Below are 14602 nucleotides of genomic sequence, written 5' to 3'. Positions count from 1 at the left end.
TGTCAACAATGAAATCCTCACAAAAGGCAAGTATGTTTTTTCCTACTGGGACAGCTGTCCCTCGTTGTGAAAACTGTGCCTCCCACCTGTCATTTTAGCCGCTTCCTGTAGAAATTAGGGACGCTACGCTGTTATGTGGGCTTTCAGAAAGAGATACAGGAGAGAGAGAGAGACGAGGGAGAAGGACTTCACGCTGCTTTCCATTTTTAAAGCTTTTGATCTCCATAGCACCTCTCCCTTTTTGCAAAATCAAATTAGGTCAGTACACAGCAATACCGCTATTGCTACTTTTACCACTGAAAAGGGGCTTTCTGACACTAGCCGAGCGCTGCAGAGAATTTAACTTCAAAGTGTGCTGGAGCAGAGACTGGATGTGCTATTGTAAAAAGAGAAAGGAAACAGGGGGGGAAATAGATCGGCTTGTGTCTTGCATCCAGACATCCAGTGTGTTGGTGTGTGTGTGTGTGTGTGTGTGTGTGTGGACAGACGAGAAAGGAACAGAAACACAAAGTATCCTGGGACTGGAGGACGGTTTGTCTTTGATGATGCAATATAGAGTTAATGGTGACTGTGTGTGTGTGTGTGTGTGTGTGTGTGTGTGTGTATAAGTGCTACTCTGTTCATTTCTTCTGGAGGAACAGACTGTGTGTGTGTGTGTGAACAGCTGTGCATCAATAAAAGCAATAATATGCATCACCAGCATCTATCTCTCGGCGCCTCCACATCACTTTAATAAGCGTCTACTGTTGTCTCACTAGTTTCCTGCAAAGACCGAACCCTCATCAACATTTCATCAAACTCTGCTACAAAGATCGATCCTACTGTTATTCTGAAAGACGCCCCGTTGAGATACAGATATTTTACCAAACTCTGGGCTCTCCCAACGCCCACTGTGATGCTGCTTTTCACCTGTGATAATCATATTAATACTTCGCCACAGGCCAGTGCTTATGAATACACATGAAAGACAGATGAAACCAGCAGGTAGAGGTGTTGATAGTGTTGTTAAAATGCAGGCCTCCCACAATAATTTACAAATTGGCAATAGAAACTGGGAAACAGTGGTTGAAGTCATGCGGAGGTGGGAGTGGGACCAGACAAATGCAGTAAAAATCAGCTGAGCAATGCAGGAAAACTGATGCGTATGGAACTAGTGAGGCTATTTGGCTTCTAAACCTCGGTGGTTTATAGGCTAATAGTTATCAATATGGCCATGAACCATGTCGAGAGGAACAAGAAACAAAGTGGCTGTAGAGCCAACGATGGTGCTGTGGGTGTAAAGTGGGAAGACCTTTCACTGAAGGCCAAGATGATTATGATGCTGTTACATTAGACTCTTGTTTTCTCGAAGTTGCAGCATATCCTCCGAAGGTAGACAAAATATCTATTTATTTATTTAAAGTATATTTTGCCTTAAAGATAGGGTCGGTAAAGCTGAGAAATGAGCGAGAGTACACTAGACTTTAAAAATTATTCAACCCAAAAAATCCAGCACAGTGTTGGCAACTCTTTTCCATTGAAAGTAGCAAACAGCACTAGCTCCAAAAGTCCTCAAATCTTGAGTTAGAGTTAGATGAGATTTATATCACTCTCATCATTTGTGTCGAGATGTTGAGATGGTTAGCTCAGTTTAGCATAAAGACTGGAAGCAGGGGCAAACAGCGAGCCTGTCCAAATGTAACAAAATCCTCCTAACAGTACCTCTACAGCTCACTAATTAACACGTTATATCTTGTTTGTTTAATCCAAACAAACAGACTAACATCATCACTAGGGCTGTCAAAGTTAATGCGATAATAACACGTTAACGCAAATTTGTTTTAACGCCACTAATTTCTTTAACGCATTAACGCAACTTGCAATTTTTAAGGTTGTAGCGGGCTCAGTTTTAGAGCTAGAGTGTAGATACTGGCATCATATGACACTAGAAAACCCAAGGAATCCATTGGTACCAACCAGGGATTATCATAAAGAGAGCATATCTGAGACTCGTGGGTACCCATAGAACCCATTTTCATTCACATATCTTGAGGTCAGAGGTCAAGAGACCCCTTTGAAAATGGCCATGCCAGTTTTTCCTCACCAAATTTAGCCTAAATTTTCAGTGTTATTTAGCCTCCATCCCGGCAAGCTAGTATGACATGGTTGGTACCAATGGATTCTTTAGGTCTTCTAGTTTCATATGATGCCAGTATCTTCACCTGAGCCTTCTACAGCCGCTGAAAGACGTCAAAGTCGGTCGGGATTGCCAACGATCCCACGGGTCTCAGAGGTGGAAAAGGGTATATGCTGAAAAGTAACCCTGAGATCAATTCCAACATTGGATTAAATCTTTATGAGCAAAAAGTGACGTATCATTTATGAGCATCATTATATTTTAGTGTTTGTTATTGATGAAACGATTAAGATGTAGCACTTAATAGTGTTTAAATCAGCGTCACTGTCTGACATAAATGAAACGGCATCAAGGGAATCAACACTGAAGGCTCAAAAGGAAATCCTGTACTATTCTATTTCTAGATTAATTAATCAGCAATTACACCGTTTTAATTTCTCCCTTGTTCTCTCGATCCCTGACATCTCAGGCAATCAACAGCATAAAGTAAAAGTTGACTGACTATAATAGTAAAAAAAATCATATTTTCAGTGGAGTGGATGTATAAGTGGATAGTATAAGGAGATGTCGGCTGGCAGATAAACTAATGGGTCAATAACAGCAGACACTGTGACTTGCAGGTAGCAGCTACACTACTACAGCAGACATCTTTACTTGCATTCATATTTGGCTTTTTGACACCGCTTACTTTTCTCCATGGTATTTGGTTTCACTTGCTGATTCTATTTTCTGCTGCTGTGCTTGGATGATCCTGCAGAGGCAGGGTTCACAAGACCCCCTCCAAGGCTGAGGATGAGGCCAGGGGAAAAAAAACGGATGGCGCTCAAGTGGGAGCATTTAGCCACACAAAGTTTTAGAAAAAAATGCTACGGTAAAAACTCAAGTGGCATGGCAGGCTAAATGGGTTTCTCTCTTTCTCAGTTTCTCCTGTGAATCTCTGAGGACTCGGAGGCAGCACGCCGCTGAATATCTGAGTCACTCAGTCTATCACAGCTGAAATGTATCCTGATGTTTCAAATGGCTGGGGCACTTGAGTTGCCTGGGTAGATGGAGAAATGTCAGGCTGACACAGAGAGGAGGAGAGGAGATGATGAAAGGACCGAAGAGGGGAGGGAAAGTGGAGCGGCACAGGTGTGTGTGCACATGCACGCTTATGTACATTAATCATATCCTCCTCATATCAGCAAGTGGTAATTCTCACCTCCCATATGTAACCATTATCCACTCGGATTCTCACCTGTTCCTCTCCTCCTCCACAGCGGCCTTTCTGTCCCTTCATTTATGTAATGATAGACAATCAGCTGTAATGCTGATTATGGGCGCCAGATAGTTGGTAAATCCTGTCCAAGAATATTAGAACTTTGAATTTCAAGATAGTTAGGGCCCAATCTTACATCTGGTGCAAAGTGTCATTGCTAGTTTCAGACCAATGCAGTTGTCATTTTTACTCCCAGTGCCCACGTTGGTGGTAAGTAGCAAGTGCACTTGCGCCTATCTGTGCACCTATGGGTGTATTGGTCTTAAATTGAGATGTGGTCAGGTGCTTTGTTGACACATCTTGTGGCGACACAAAGCGAATTGCGCCATTGACCAAGAAAAACCTGGTTTAAAGTCTAGTGCAGTATTTTCCTGCTATTTAAAGATAAATGGTAAATGGACTTGCATTTATATAGCGCTTTTCTAGTCTTCCGACCACTCAAAGCGCTTTACACTACATGTCAGCATTCACCAGGCTGCCATACAAGGTGCCATCAGGATCTAATCTAAATACTCATTCACACACCGATGGCTATGCCTTCGGGAGCAATTTGGGGTTAAGTGTCTTGCTCAAAGACACACCGACATGTGACCCGGAGCAGCCGGGGATCGAACCACTGACCTTCCAATTGGTGGACGACCTGCTCTACCCTCTGAGCCACAGCCGCCTAAGGTCATTATTCAGATAATAAGATGCATCTACATAGGCGGCTTCACAACACGCGTACACAAACTGAATTCAGGCGACAGGTGACAATTCAAAATATAATGGAATATAATGAAGTAAGGCTCCCAGGCATTCTGTATTGATCAACCTGCAGCGTCATCTCAGCCCTCCTCCGGTCTCTGGCGTGCCCACTGTGACCAGATAAATCACGGTGCACACTGTGATTGTGGCGTCTGTGGCCTCTGTGGCGTCTCCTCTCCTCATCCTATGTGTGTGCGAGTGTAGACGTAGGCTACTTCGAAGTGTGCGGGCCCTCTCCCCCTAAACGGCAGCACTTTGAGCACAACTATATATAGATAATAATAGACAGCCACGGTCATGGTGGTGATATTGGATACGAAATCTGCGCCGAAAGCTAATCACTTGCTCCTAAATATTACAATGCCTTCAGCTCTATATGGTGCAGCTTTACTAATTACATATGTAACAAGATAAGCAATGAAAGACCGTTACCATGTCAGTGTTAGGGATGGATTAATGAGGCAAATTAGACAATGTAAGAGCACATTTGAGACTTTAACTCTACGGGCAGATCCAAAATGCTTGCAAAATATCCCGAATATAAATAAAGCCTGAGACAAAGAGAAGCTTTGGTATAGGGAGAAGTGCAAGAGGTCAAAAAAGGGCAGCAGTGTGATTTCATATTCCCATCTCTTCTCTTCTGCAGGCTTTTCACACAGCTTGAACAGAAAGCACGTACTAAATAGTGAATCTACTCCAAGCATCCCCTCGTGCTATGTACCGTACGTCCTATTTTTATAACAAGAAGTCTTGATAACTCAGCTCGATCTCTCCACAGATACACGGAGCACCAAAAAGACTAAAGTTGGACAGAAAATCTGGGTTATGCAACACAGTTTGTATAAAATATTGAACACATGAAAATAAAACCGAGCAACGCTGAAACTATTGTGGTGCTCCAGTTTAATTCGCTTTGTAACTGCAGAGAGGTCAGCGCGTATGGTGTGTTTCTTTTGGGCTTGTGCATGAGTGTGTGTGTGTGTGTAGGTGCAGATATGTATCTTTGCATGATAGTACCTGAAGGACTCTTATTATAGTGAATGCTACTAATAAAACGAGAGTTACGTATGTAACTACGGTTCTATGAGTTCTGGATGACTGCCAGAGGCAGTGTTTAACACTGGATGTTATCCATCTCGCGCACGCGCAGGTCGAGTATTTAATATCAACAAAGTCACATGTGACCTGGGATGACGTAGTTTATATAAGCCCACGTCATCATCAGAGATGTCCCTCCAGAATCTTCTCGCCAAGATTCCGAGTGACAGCCAACTCTGGCAGTCATCCAGAACTCATAGAACCGTAGTTACATACGTAACTCTCGTTCTATTTCGTTCTTCCTGACTGCCAGAGGCAGTGTTTAACACTGGATGACGACTACCAACGTAGTCACGAGGAAAACCCACCTCACCGGGAACGGCCTGTGGATTCCTGAAAGACCACCGATGCTACTGCATGGGGAGCAGCAACATTGACCCTGTAAAAACGGGCAAAGGTGCATGGAGTAGCCCAGCTGGCCGCAGCGCAGATATCACTTAGGGGGATCCCCCGTAGTGCTGCCCAGGAAGTGGAGACACTCCTGGTGGAGTGGCCTCTGATATTAAGAGGTAAAGGCAGTCCTTTTGACCTGTATGCTTCCTCAATGGCCTGAACAATCCACCTGGAAAGCCTCTGCTTGGACAGGGTGTGCCCTTTCCTATGGCCCCCATAGCAGACAAACAGACTATCAGAGCGGCGAAAGCTCGCAGTCACCTGTATATAATGCCTTAAGGCCCTCACTGGGCAGAGCAGTTCTGCTGACTTAGCATCTTCACCCTGTAGGCATGAAGGGTCATAAGCTGCCAGCTCAATGACCTGATTAGAGTGGGCCGCAGCCAACCTCTTCGGGAAAAATGATGGGTTAGGCCAAAGTGCTACCCCTGTGCCATCCGAGTTCCAGCGAATACACGTTTCACTCACTGACAAGGCGTGAAGTTCACTCACACGTTTTGCTGATGCCATCGCCAAAAGGAAAGCAACCTTTACTGAAGACCACTCCAGCCCCGACTGATCCAGAGGCTCGAAGGGGGGGAGACAAAGGGCTTCTAGCACCAGAGGCAGTTCCCACGAGGGAACCTTGACAGCCTGCGGGGGGTTCCGCCGCTGGGCTCCTTTAAGAAATCGGGTCACCAGAGTGTGAGACCCCACGGTCTGGTTATCCACTCTGACATGCCCGGCTGAAATAGCAGCTACATAGACCTTCAAGGTAGAAGGAGAGAGTTTCTTCTCCAGCAAAGACTGCAAAAATCTCAGTATTATTGGCACAGAGGCACTCTGAGGTATCTCCTCATGAACTTTACACCACTCTGAGAATATTTTCCACCTGTTGGCATACAGTGCCCTGGTGGAGGGTGCTCTTGAGTCAGAAATGGTTTGAATTACCGCCTGGTCACATACCCTTAGGAGTGGGTCCGGCTCCTCAGGGGCCATACCCAAAGCTGTAGGCGATCCGGGTTCGGATGCCAGATGCGGCCCCCCAGCTGTGAGAGCAAGTCTTGCCTCTTGGGCAGGCACCATGGAACTCCGTCCAGAAGCCTGTGCATCCCTGGAAACCAGGGTCTCCCCGGCCAGTTTGGGGCGACCAACAGGAGTCTGTTGTTGCCGTGCTGTATTCTGTGTAGCGTTACTGCTATCAGTGGGAATGGTGGGAAGGCATAGAGGAGGCAATCTGGCCATGGGTGTGCCAGGGCATCCTGTCCCAACGGGCATGCTGTCTCCGTCAGGGAGAACCAAAGAGGGCAGTGCGTTGAGGCTTCTGAGGCAAACAGGTCCACCTCTGCTGCGCCATATTTGCGCCATATCTCCTCTACCACCTCTGGGTGGAGCCTCCACTCGCCCGCGGGGGGTTTCTGGCGGGAGAGAAAGTCTGCCACCACATTCTGTGGCCCTGGCAGATACATGGCCCTGAGGCTGGAAAAACAAGGGAAAGCCCATACCAGAAGTCTCCATGCCACCTGTAGCAACCGGGTTGATCTGGTGCCCCCTTGCCGGTTTACATGGTAGACAGCTGACTTGTTGTCGGACCGTACAACAACATGCCTGCCTCTCAAATGTGGTAGGAATTTGCGAAGTGCCAAATATATAGCACGGAGCTCGAGCACATTTATGTGCTCCGCCGCTTCCTGTGCTGTCCAGAGCCCCCTTATCGCTCTGTGCTGCCATACTGCCCCCCAGCCGGAGGGCGAAGCATCGGTCACCACCACCTCGCGACGTGAGGGAATCGAACCCAATGAGATGCCCCTGGCCAGATATGCCCCGGCTCTCCATGGCCGCAATGCAAGGAGGCATCGGCTGGACACCCTGACTCTCTTGGATCTGTGGGACTTTGGATCTAATTGGAGACAATTGATCCAAATTTGGAATGGCCGTAAGTACAGGAGGCCCAGTGGCACTACTGATGTTACTGACGTCAACATACCTAACAGCCTGAGAAACAGGCTGTACCTCAACCTCCTGTTCTTCCGGAACCGGAGGAGGAGCTGGAGTATGGCGTTTACTCGTCTTGGTGTTGGGAAGGCCAGCATATGGCGGGAGTCCAGAGTTAAACCAATGAACACTACCCTTTGGCTGGGTATGAGACAACTCTTGGCATGGTTGACGGTAAGGCCCAACCTCGTCACGTGATGCAGAAGGGACGCAGTGTCCCGCTCTGCCTGTTCCCTGGTCAGAGCACAAATTAGCCAATCGTCCAGGTATGGGAGGATAAGCATACCCCTGGCCTGCATTGGGGCGAGTGCCGCCCTCATGCACCTTGTGAAGACCCGTGGGGCAAGGGAAAGACCAAATGGGAGCACCTTGAATTGGAAGGCCTTGCCTTCGAATGCGAAGCGCAGGTACTGCCTGTGAGATAGTGCTATTGGGACGTGAAAGTATGCGTCCTTCAAATCGATGGATGTGAACCAACTGTGCCGTGTCACGTTTTGGAGCACATCTGCTGTACTCAGCATGTGGAAGGGCAACACCTTCAGAAATGTGTTCAGCCCTCGTAAGTCCAGTATAGGGCGAAACCCACCCTCTCTCTTTGGAATCAGAAAATAAACTGAGTAAAACCCACCTTGCTGTGTCTCTTGCCCCAGCTCTTCGATGGCACCCTTCCCCAGGAGGGTGGATATTTCTTGTCTGAGTGCCTGGGACTTTGTGGGATCTCTGACCGTGGTCAGTCTGATCCCACTGAAAACTGGGGGCCGGCGTCGGAATTGGAGATTGTACCCTTGGGAAAGCGTAGCCACCACCCAAGGGTCTGAAGTGCTGCTTTCCCAGCAGCTGAGTTGCTGCTGGGAGAAGCGTCCGACTGCCGGCCCCGGGGCATCAGGATCTTCCCCTCTGGCCCTTTGGGTACCTGGGGGGGCGATACCCTGACCCCCGACCCCTTCTCGCTTGAGGCACCGGCCGTGCCGGAGCCTGCGAGGTCCTCGGGTACGTATCAGGACGAGCTGGAAGCCGAGGGCGACTGGTACCACCACCCTGTGGGGGCCGCTGTCGCAATAAAGGCGTAGGTTCCCGGAAGCTAGCAAACTGCTGCCGAGTCTGGTTCGCCTGGATTCCCCGCTCCAAGGCCTGCTGTGCTGCTGGGCCAAACAGCTCCCCCGGAACCACGGGGAGAGTGCGGAGGGCTCTCCGGCCCGGCTCCGAAAGCGGAGATTGGGCCAGCCATACCTGCCGGCGAGTCAGCGTAAGGGTCGACATTAGTCTGCCAAGCTCCCTTGTGATAAGACCGAACGCCTGCAGGGATGCATCACTGAGGCTCTGGACGGAAGCATCCACGCCAGCAGCTTGCAGGGACTGGGACAAGGATAGTATCAGGTGGGAAAGAGAGTTTCCAAGACGGCCCATGCGTGCCGCTGTTTCATAAGCCTTGACTAGAAAGTCGTCTGTGATGCGACACTGGGGCCTGGGACAGCGAGCATCAGGCCTCAAGACCTCATTGGGAGACACAATAAGGGCGGCAATAGATGGCTCCACTGCTGGCATCTTACCCAGTCCGTAAGTGTCAGCGTTCTGCATTGAAGCTAAGGCCCTGCCGTCAGTGGTGTGGTGGGAAAGCGATTTCGGGTCTGGCCAGCATTTGTGGAGCTCCTCAATGTATGGCTGGGAGGGTGGAACAGAGAAACCCGCCAGGGGCGGGGCCCACCTAAAAAATGCACTGGATGAGGTGCCCGCAGTCGGGGTCTCATCCAAGCCTAAGCGTGCCAGAGCCATACGGACCACTGGCTTAACTGTCGCTGGAGCAGACTCTGAGTCTGCCCTGGACCCACTTCCTGACTGCTGGGAACAGGTGTCAGAAGCGTGGGAGGAGGCTACTAGCTCTCCCTGTCCAGGCCGGTCCTCACAGAACTGGCTACAGGAAGCCCTCGTAGACAGGGCATCCTCATCCCATCTCAGTGGGGTAGGTGTCATAGCCTGCGGGCTGTCATTCTGGGTTGCGTTCACCCTGCCTGGCTGAAGGTTAAGGAGCAGCGCTTTAATCTCAGCAAACTCTGATGTTAGCGTGTCGACCTTAGTTGCCAAACAGTCCACTTTCCGTGCCTTTTTTGTAGGTGGGGCCCCCTTAGGTGGGGCGCGTCTCCGCCCACTCCGTGCATTTGAAGGTACACCCGATAGGGGCAACTGGAACTCGAGCTGCTCTTCTAGCTCAGCTAATCGAGCTATCTTCAGCTCCCGTGGCATAAAACTACAATTCATGCACTGACTGTCGGACAGCCCCTCCCTCAGGTGTACAACACCGAGGCATGTGGGGCATTCATCATGGCCATCAGTAGCTAGCAGTGGAGCCATGCAGGCACGGCAAACATGCTCACCTAACATGGTGCTGCTGATATTTATAATAATTCTTAGTATTAATTTTATACTCTTATATTTAATTAAATAATGTATTTATCTTACTAATATAATGTGTTTACTTAGTTATGCAAATCATTGGTTACACTGGAGTGAAAGCACTCTCTAGTAACAGAGAGAAAAAAAATTACATCAATTTGCTTAACAGCAAACTGTCTCAGTAACTAGACACTAGCTTTGAACTAGGACTGTTATTATACAAAAGACAGGGGAGATAATAACTTCCCCATTAACAGCAGCCACAAAATAAGTTAACCCACAAGCGAAATCACTTACTGGGGAGCGGTCGCTCTATCTATCAACAAAGGAGATGTCTGCTTTAACGAGCGAAATCACTCGCTGCTGAGCAATACACACTGTAAAAGGAAATGAATTAGCCGACAACAGCCTAACGGGGCTCGTTGTCCGACGGAGGCTCGCCGATACTGTAGCGCAAACACTTAGCTCGGCGGCAATAAACAATAAAGGAGACCGAAAACAGACTCCTATCAACAAACGTAACTTAAACTCTAACGACGGGAGGATATACTCACCTTGTTATCCTAGCTCACCTGTCGTTAGCCTCGCTGAATTGAACCGGCGAAAACACCGGTGTTACAGCGTCTAAAGTGTTAGAGTGTAGCCGTGATTAACTAATCGCAGCCCTTGGAGGACGAAACCGTAGCTCCAACCATGCGGTTGCAGGGCTTCCAGCGAAAAGTCAACGGCTTATCTCTTTAATCAACCTGCATTCGCGGATTACCTGCCGCGAGAAGATTCAAGGGGACATCTCTGATGATGACGTGGGCTTATATAAACTACGTCATCCCAGGTCACATGTGACTTTGTTGATATTAAATACTCGACCTGCGCGTGCGCGAGATGGATAACATCCAGTGTTAAACACTGCCTCTGGCAGTCAGGAAGAACGAAATAGAACTGCCTTCTCCCATATTTGTACTCATGTGTTAAGACTGTATTTGTGTGCATTTGTTAGTCAAAAGAACCCACTTTCAATTGACTTAAATTGACTGTGTTTTGCTGAAAAGCAGCCATGAAAGCTAAAATGTAGCATAATGGGGCGTTCACTTGCTGCGTTTTTTGCGCCCTCAAATCCTCTGTTGTCAATGTAGACGTGCGGAAGGTTTGCTCAGAAACAAGAGCGACGCCATCGCGGTGCGCGAGCGTTCCCAAGCGCCTATTTTTCAGGGAGCGACGGCTGCGCCCCGAGATAAAAATAGTTCAACTTTTAAAAGGCTGCAGTGTGCACCACATACAGCGACGAGGAACAACCAATCACAGCCGGCAGATATCTTTTCTTTCTTCCGTAAATATCAGTCTACAGTAAATATATGGAGGAGAATTTAATCATTTTAGTGCAGGGCTACCCAGAGCTGTACATTCGCCCCACGGACTATTTAACATGCTTCACCCTTTCTGTTCAACATCCGGTTGAAAGGTGAGCCAAACTGAAGATGACAAATCGAGCAGTAAAGCTACTCTGAGGGAATTACGGTGCTGGAAATCCATCTATCTCTGTTTTGACTGACTTTAGTTTAGTCAGTGAGGTTTACTGCTAAATTACCACTATTAGTGATGATGATGATGATGATTACTTCATCATCATCATCATCGCAGCGCACAGGTTTTGATTGCTTAGTAACGGGCAGGCGCAACAGTAGCGCAACCTCAGAAGCACCTTGGATAAAAGGATGAGAGTGGCACGGCTGGCGTTTTCCACCCATTTTTAGCCACAACATGTGAACGGCCCCTATCTGTGCCACAAATACGGGAGAGTCAGAAAGTCATAAAGCTAAGTAATGTCAGTTATACGGCAACATCTTACTAACATTAGTCACCATAAGCTAGTGGTCATACTAGCACCTAGTGAAGCAGTAGCAGCAAAACCTCTGATTGTGTTTTATTATTTATGAATACAACTTTTCCTTTTTAAGAGGAAGATTGTGTTGCTTCTTCTCTCAAAAGTCTCACTTTAAAATGTCTTTAAATTTGACAGCGTTTGATAAAAACACTCTTGATGATTAAAACGCTATTGATGCCAGAGAGATCCATTGATCTCTAACCTTTGAAGTTACTATGCAGGTATTTTGCTCTGATGATTTAGCAGGAGCCTCTATATTAGCAGCCTTCAATAGTGCAGCTAGAATCATGTATTACCGGTGTTACTCAATTGGTTCTATTGGCGACTGGATGGGAGTGTTTCTTTGAAAGCTCAAAGTTTGATATTTTAAGAAATTACTTCCTTAATAAACCCCTTCAAAAACAAAACAAATATTTCGCAATTCTCTTTTAATTACACTGTTAAGGTATTTAAACACAGGTCAACAAAGAATTTGATCCCTCGCCAAACCTTGATTAAAACTATCCTAGAAAAATCTCCTGACGCAATTGAACATAAACTTCCTGCCAGGCTCAGATAATGAGTGCATGAGATCTACAGTAGAGATCTCATTTTCTTTAACACCATACTTGTGTGTGTGTGTGTGTGTGTGTGTGTGTTTGTACAGTATGTGTGTGCACCAGACTCACTGATGAAATTAGTCTGCCCAGTGTAGATGGTGTACTGCAGCTCGTAGGAGGTGACGCTGAACTCGTCCTCTGACGTCCAGTGAACAGTGATGGTGTCGTGGGAGGCGGTACACAGCTCGTCTCTTATGGATGGCGGGTTTGGAGCTACGCGTTGAGGAAACAACAACATCATTTATAGTAAAAACAACAAAAATGTACATGTTTGATTTAATATAGAAGCAATTCTTATCGAAATGATGTGTCACCTCAAGATTAGCATAAAGTAAAGTGCATCTTTAAATGCAGCGGAGCAGAAACGATAACAATAAGTAATCTAAATAGATATAAACAGAAATAAAAAAGAATGCATGTCCATCTTAGACCAGACAGACGCAGCTCTCACCTGTTAGGTAATCTAGTCCTTCGAGAATCTTCTTCTCTCTGGAAAAGTCCAGGGCAAAGTTGTCAAACGCCTCATTCAGGTTGACGTCAGGGATGAGTACCTGGGACGAGGCCGTCGCCATGGCAACCCTTTAGAGCAAGAGCGGGGGAAAGGAAATGTCAGGGGGAACGGCAGAGAGGTGAAGGAGCAGAGGAGGGACGAGACGACGCGGGAGAGAGGTGACAAGAAGAAAAGAGGGGAGGAGCGGGAAAAGATGAAAGGTGATGAAGAGGTGGACAAATGTGAGGAGAGAGGTGAAGGAAGCGAGGTGACAAGAGAGGAGAGAGGTGGCAGACAGTAGTAGTTTGTGAGGAAAAAGAGAGAGGGGGATGGGGGGGATGAAAAAATGAAGGAATTATAATATAAAATTCAAGAAAAATACAATATAGAAATATATACAGCGTCAATCTGCAACCTGCCCCGTCATAAACTATCACTATGTTAACCCAGAGATCCATCAAAACACAGAAAAACACAGACACACATTGACACTGTGCAGCTTTGTGGAAACTTGTTCCTACTTCTGTTTTGAGCATCAGTGAGCCTTCTGTGGCCGGGGCCAGCCTGAACCGCAGAGCTGGCAGGGTTACAGACAGAGCAAAGACCAACGCTACGTCTATGAGACTTTTATTCCTCAGTGAAGAGAAACCAGTCGGTAATAATAAAGCATCCCGGCTAGGTGCTGGAAAGAAAAGCAGAGGCCGGGCCAAATAAAAAGATACTACTGTACGCTAGCTACAGATTTTACACAGACCTGTGTCTGTGTGAGAGAAAGCTGCCAGCCTGTGGTGGGAGGAGGGGGTTGAAGGTATTACAGAAGTATGCAGGTGGAAAGAGAAACCGCATCGCTGGCTTCTTAAAAGATTGATGATTTTCACCAGAGGCCTGGCATTGATCGCTAGAGCTAAAGAGTTTTGATATAATGCTGATTTCGCCAGCATCCTTGACCTCCAAGATTGGATTTCACAGAAGGAAAAAGGCAAACTCACTGTAGGACAGGGGTTTTAGGATTTTTGTTTCTTACCACTGATAGTCTAAGTGCATTCTCATGTGTCTTGTAGCCTGTTGATATGCATACCGTAGAAAAACAACAATTGAAAACTACAATATTACCTCTAAACAACAACTGATGTAAGCAAAGTTTACTATGCCACTTTACCCCCTCACTGTATGTGTGTGTGTGTGTGTGTGTCTATGCACTACATCGCCCACCTTTCTGCTACATTTCGGGCGGTCTGGAGGAAGCGGGCGTGGTCGTTCTCCTTCAGGCTCTGTTCGGCTTGTGTGATGAGGGCACTGGAGCGCTCCAGACACTGGCGACAGTTTGCAATCTGCTGAGCCAGCTTGCGTAGTTTCATCACCTGTAACAAACACAAATACAAACCGTGTTGCTACGTATGCTGCGACACACTCTTGAAAGAACACATCGTTGTTTTGGTAACTGGTCTCTTGATATGAGGCATTCATCATTGTGACAGTCGCTAATCCACAAAATATGTTCCGGAAAAAAATATAATGAAGCTGTGCTGCCAAATTGCTCTAAAATACTGATATAAAGTCAGCATTGGTAGCACCCCTGAGAGGATTCCTGCTACCAACAAGTTGCCATATTGTAGATCTAATCGATATAGTTTTATTACAACACTAAAGCAAA

The 14602-nt window shown here is 47.0% G+C and overlaps 1 protein-coding gene and 1 long non-coding RNA gene across 5 annotated transcripts in view; both read right to left on the bottom strand.

The window, feature by feature from the left end:
- mid2 (midline 2) overlaps positions 1 to 14602 on the bottom strand; it is a 189306-nt gene that overhangs the window by 26744 nt on the left and 147960 nt on the right. For all 4 annotated transcript variants that reach the window (XM_037780378.1, XM_037780376.1, XM_037780379.1 and 1 more), the window contains 3 exons: positions 14161 to 14309; positions 12910 to 13037; positions 12528 to 12671 (listed from right to left, as the gene is read on the bottom strand). In XM_037780378.1, the coding sequence (XP_037636306.1) occupies positions 12528 to 12671; positions 12910 to 13037; positions 14161 to 14309 (421 nt within the window). The remainder of the gene's footprint in view (positions 1 to 12527; positions 12672 to 12909; positions 13038 to 14160; positions 14310 to 14602) is intronic.
- On the bottom strand, positions 7326 to 10911 carry LOC119494481. The gene is made up of 3 exons (XR_005208223.1): positions 10528 to 10911; positions 7741 to 7742; positions 7326 to 7363 (listed from the first exon to the last, which is right to left on the bottom strand). It is a non-coding gene; the product is annotated as an uncharacterized LOC119494481 (long non-coding RNA).

This window comes from Sebastes umbrosus, chromosome 9 (genome assembly GCF_015220745.1).
Source record: "Sebastes umbrosus isolate fSebUmb1 chromosome 9, fSebUmb1.pri, whole genome shotgun sequence".
Taxonomy (NCBI): domain Eukaryota; kingdom Metazoa; phylum Chordata; class Actinopteri; order Perciformes; family Sebastidae; genus Sebastes; species Sebastes umbrosus.
The sequence above is the reverse complement of the archived record's forward strand: the minus strand, read 5'-3'. Positions and strand labels throughout refer to the sequence as shown.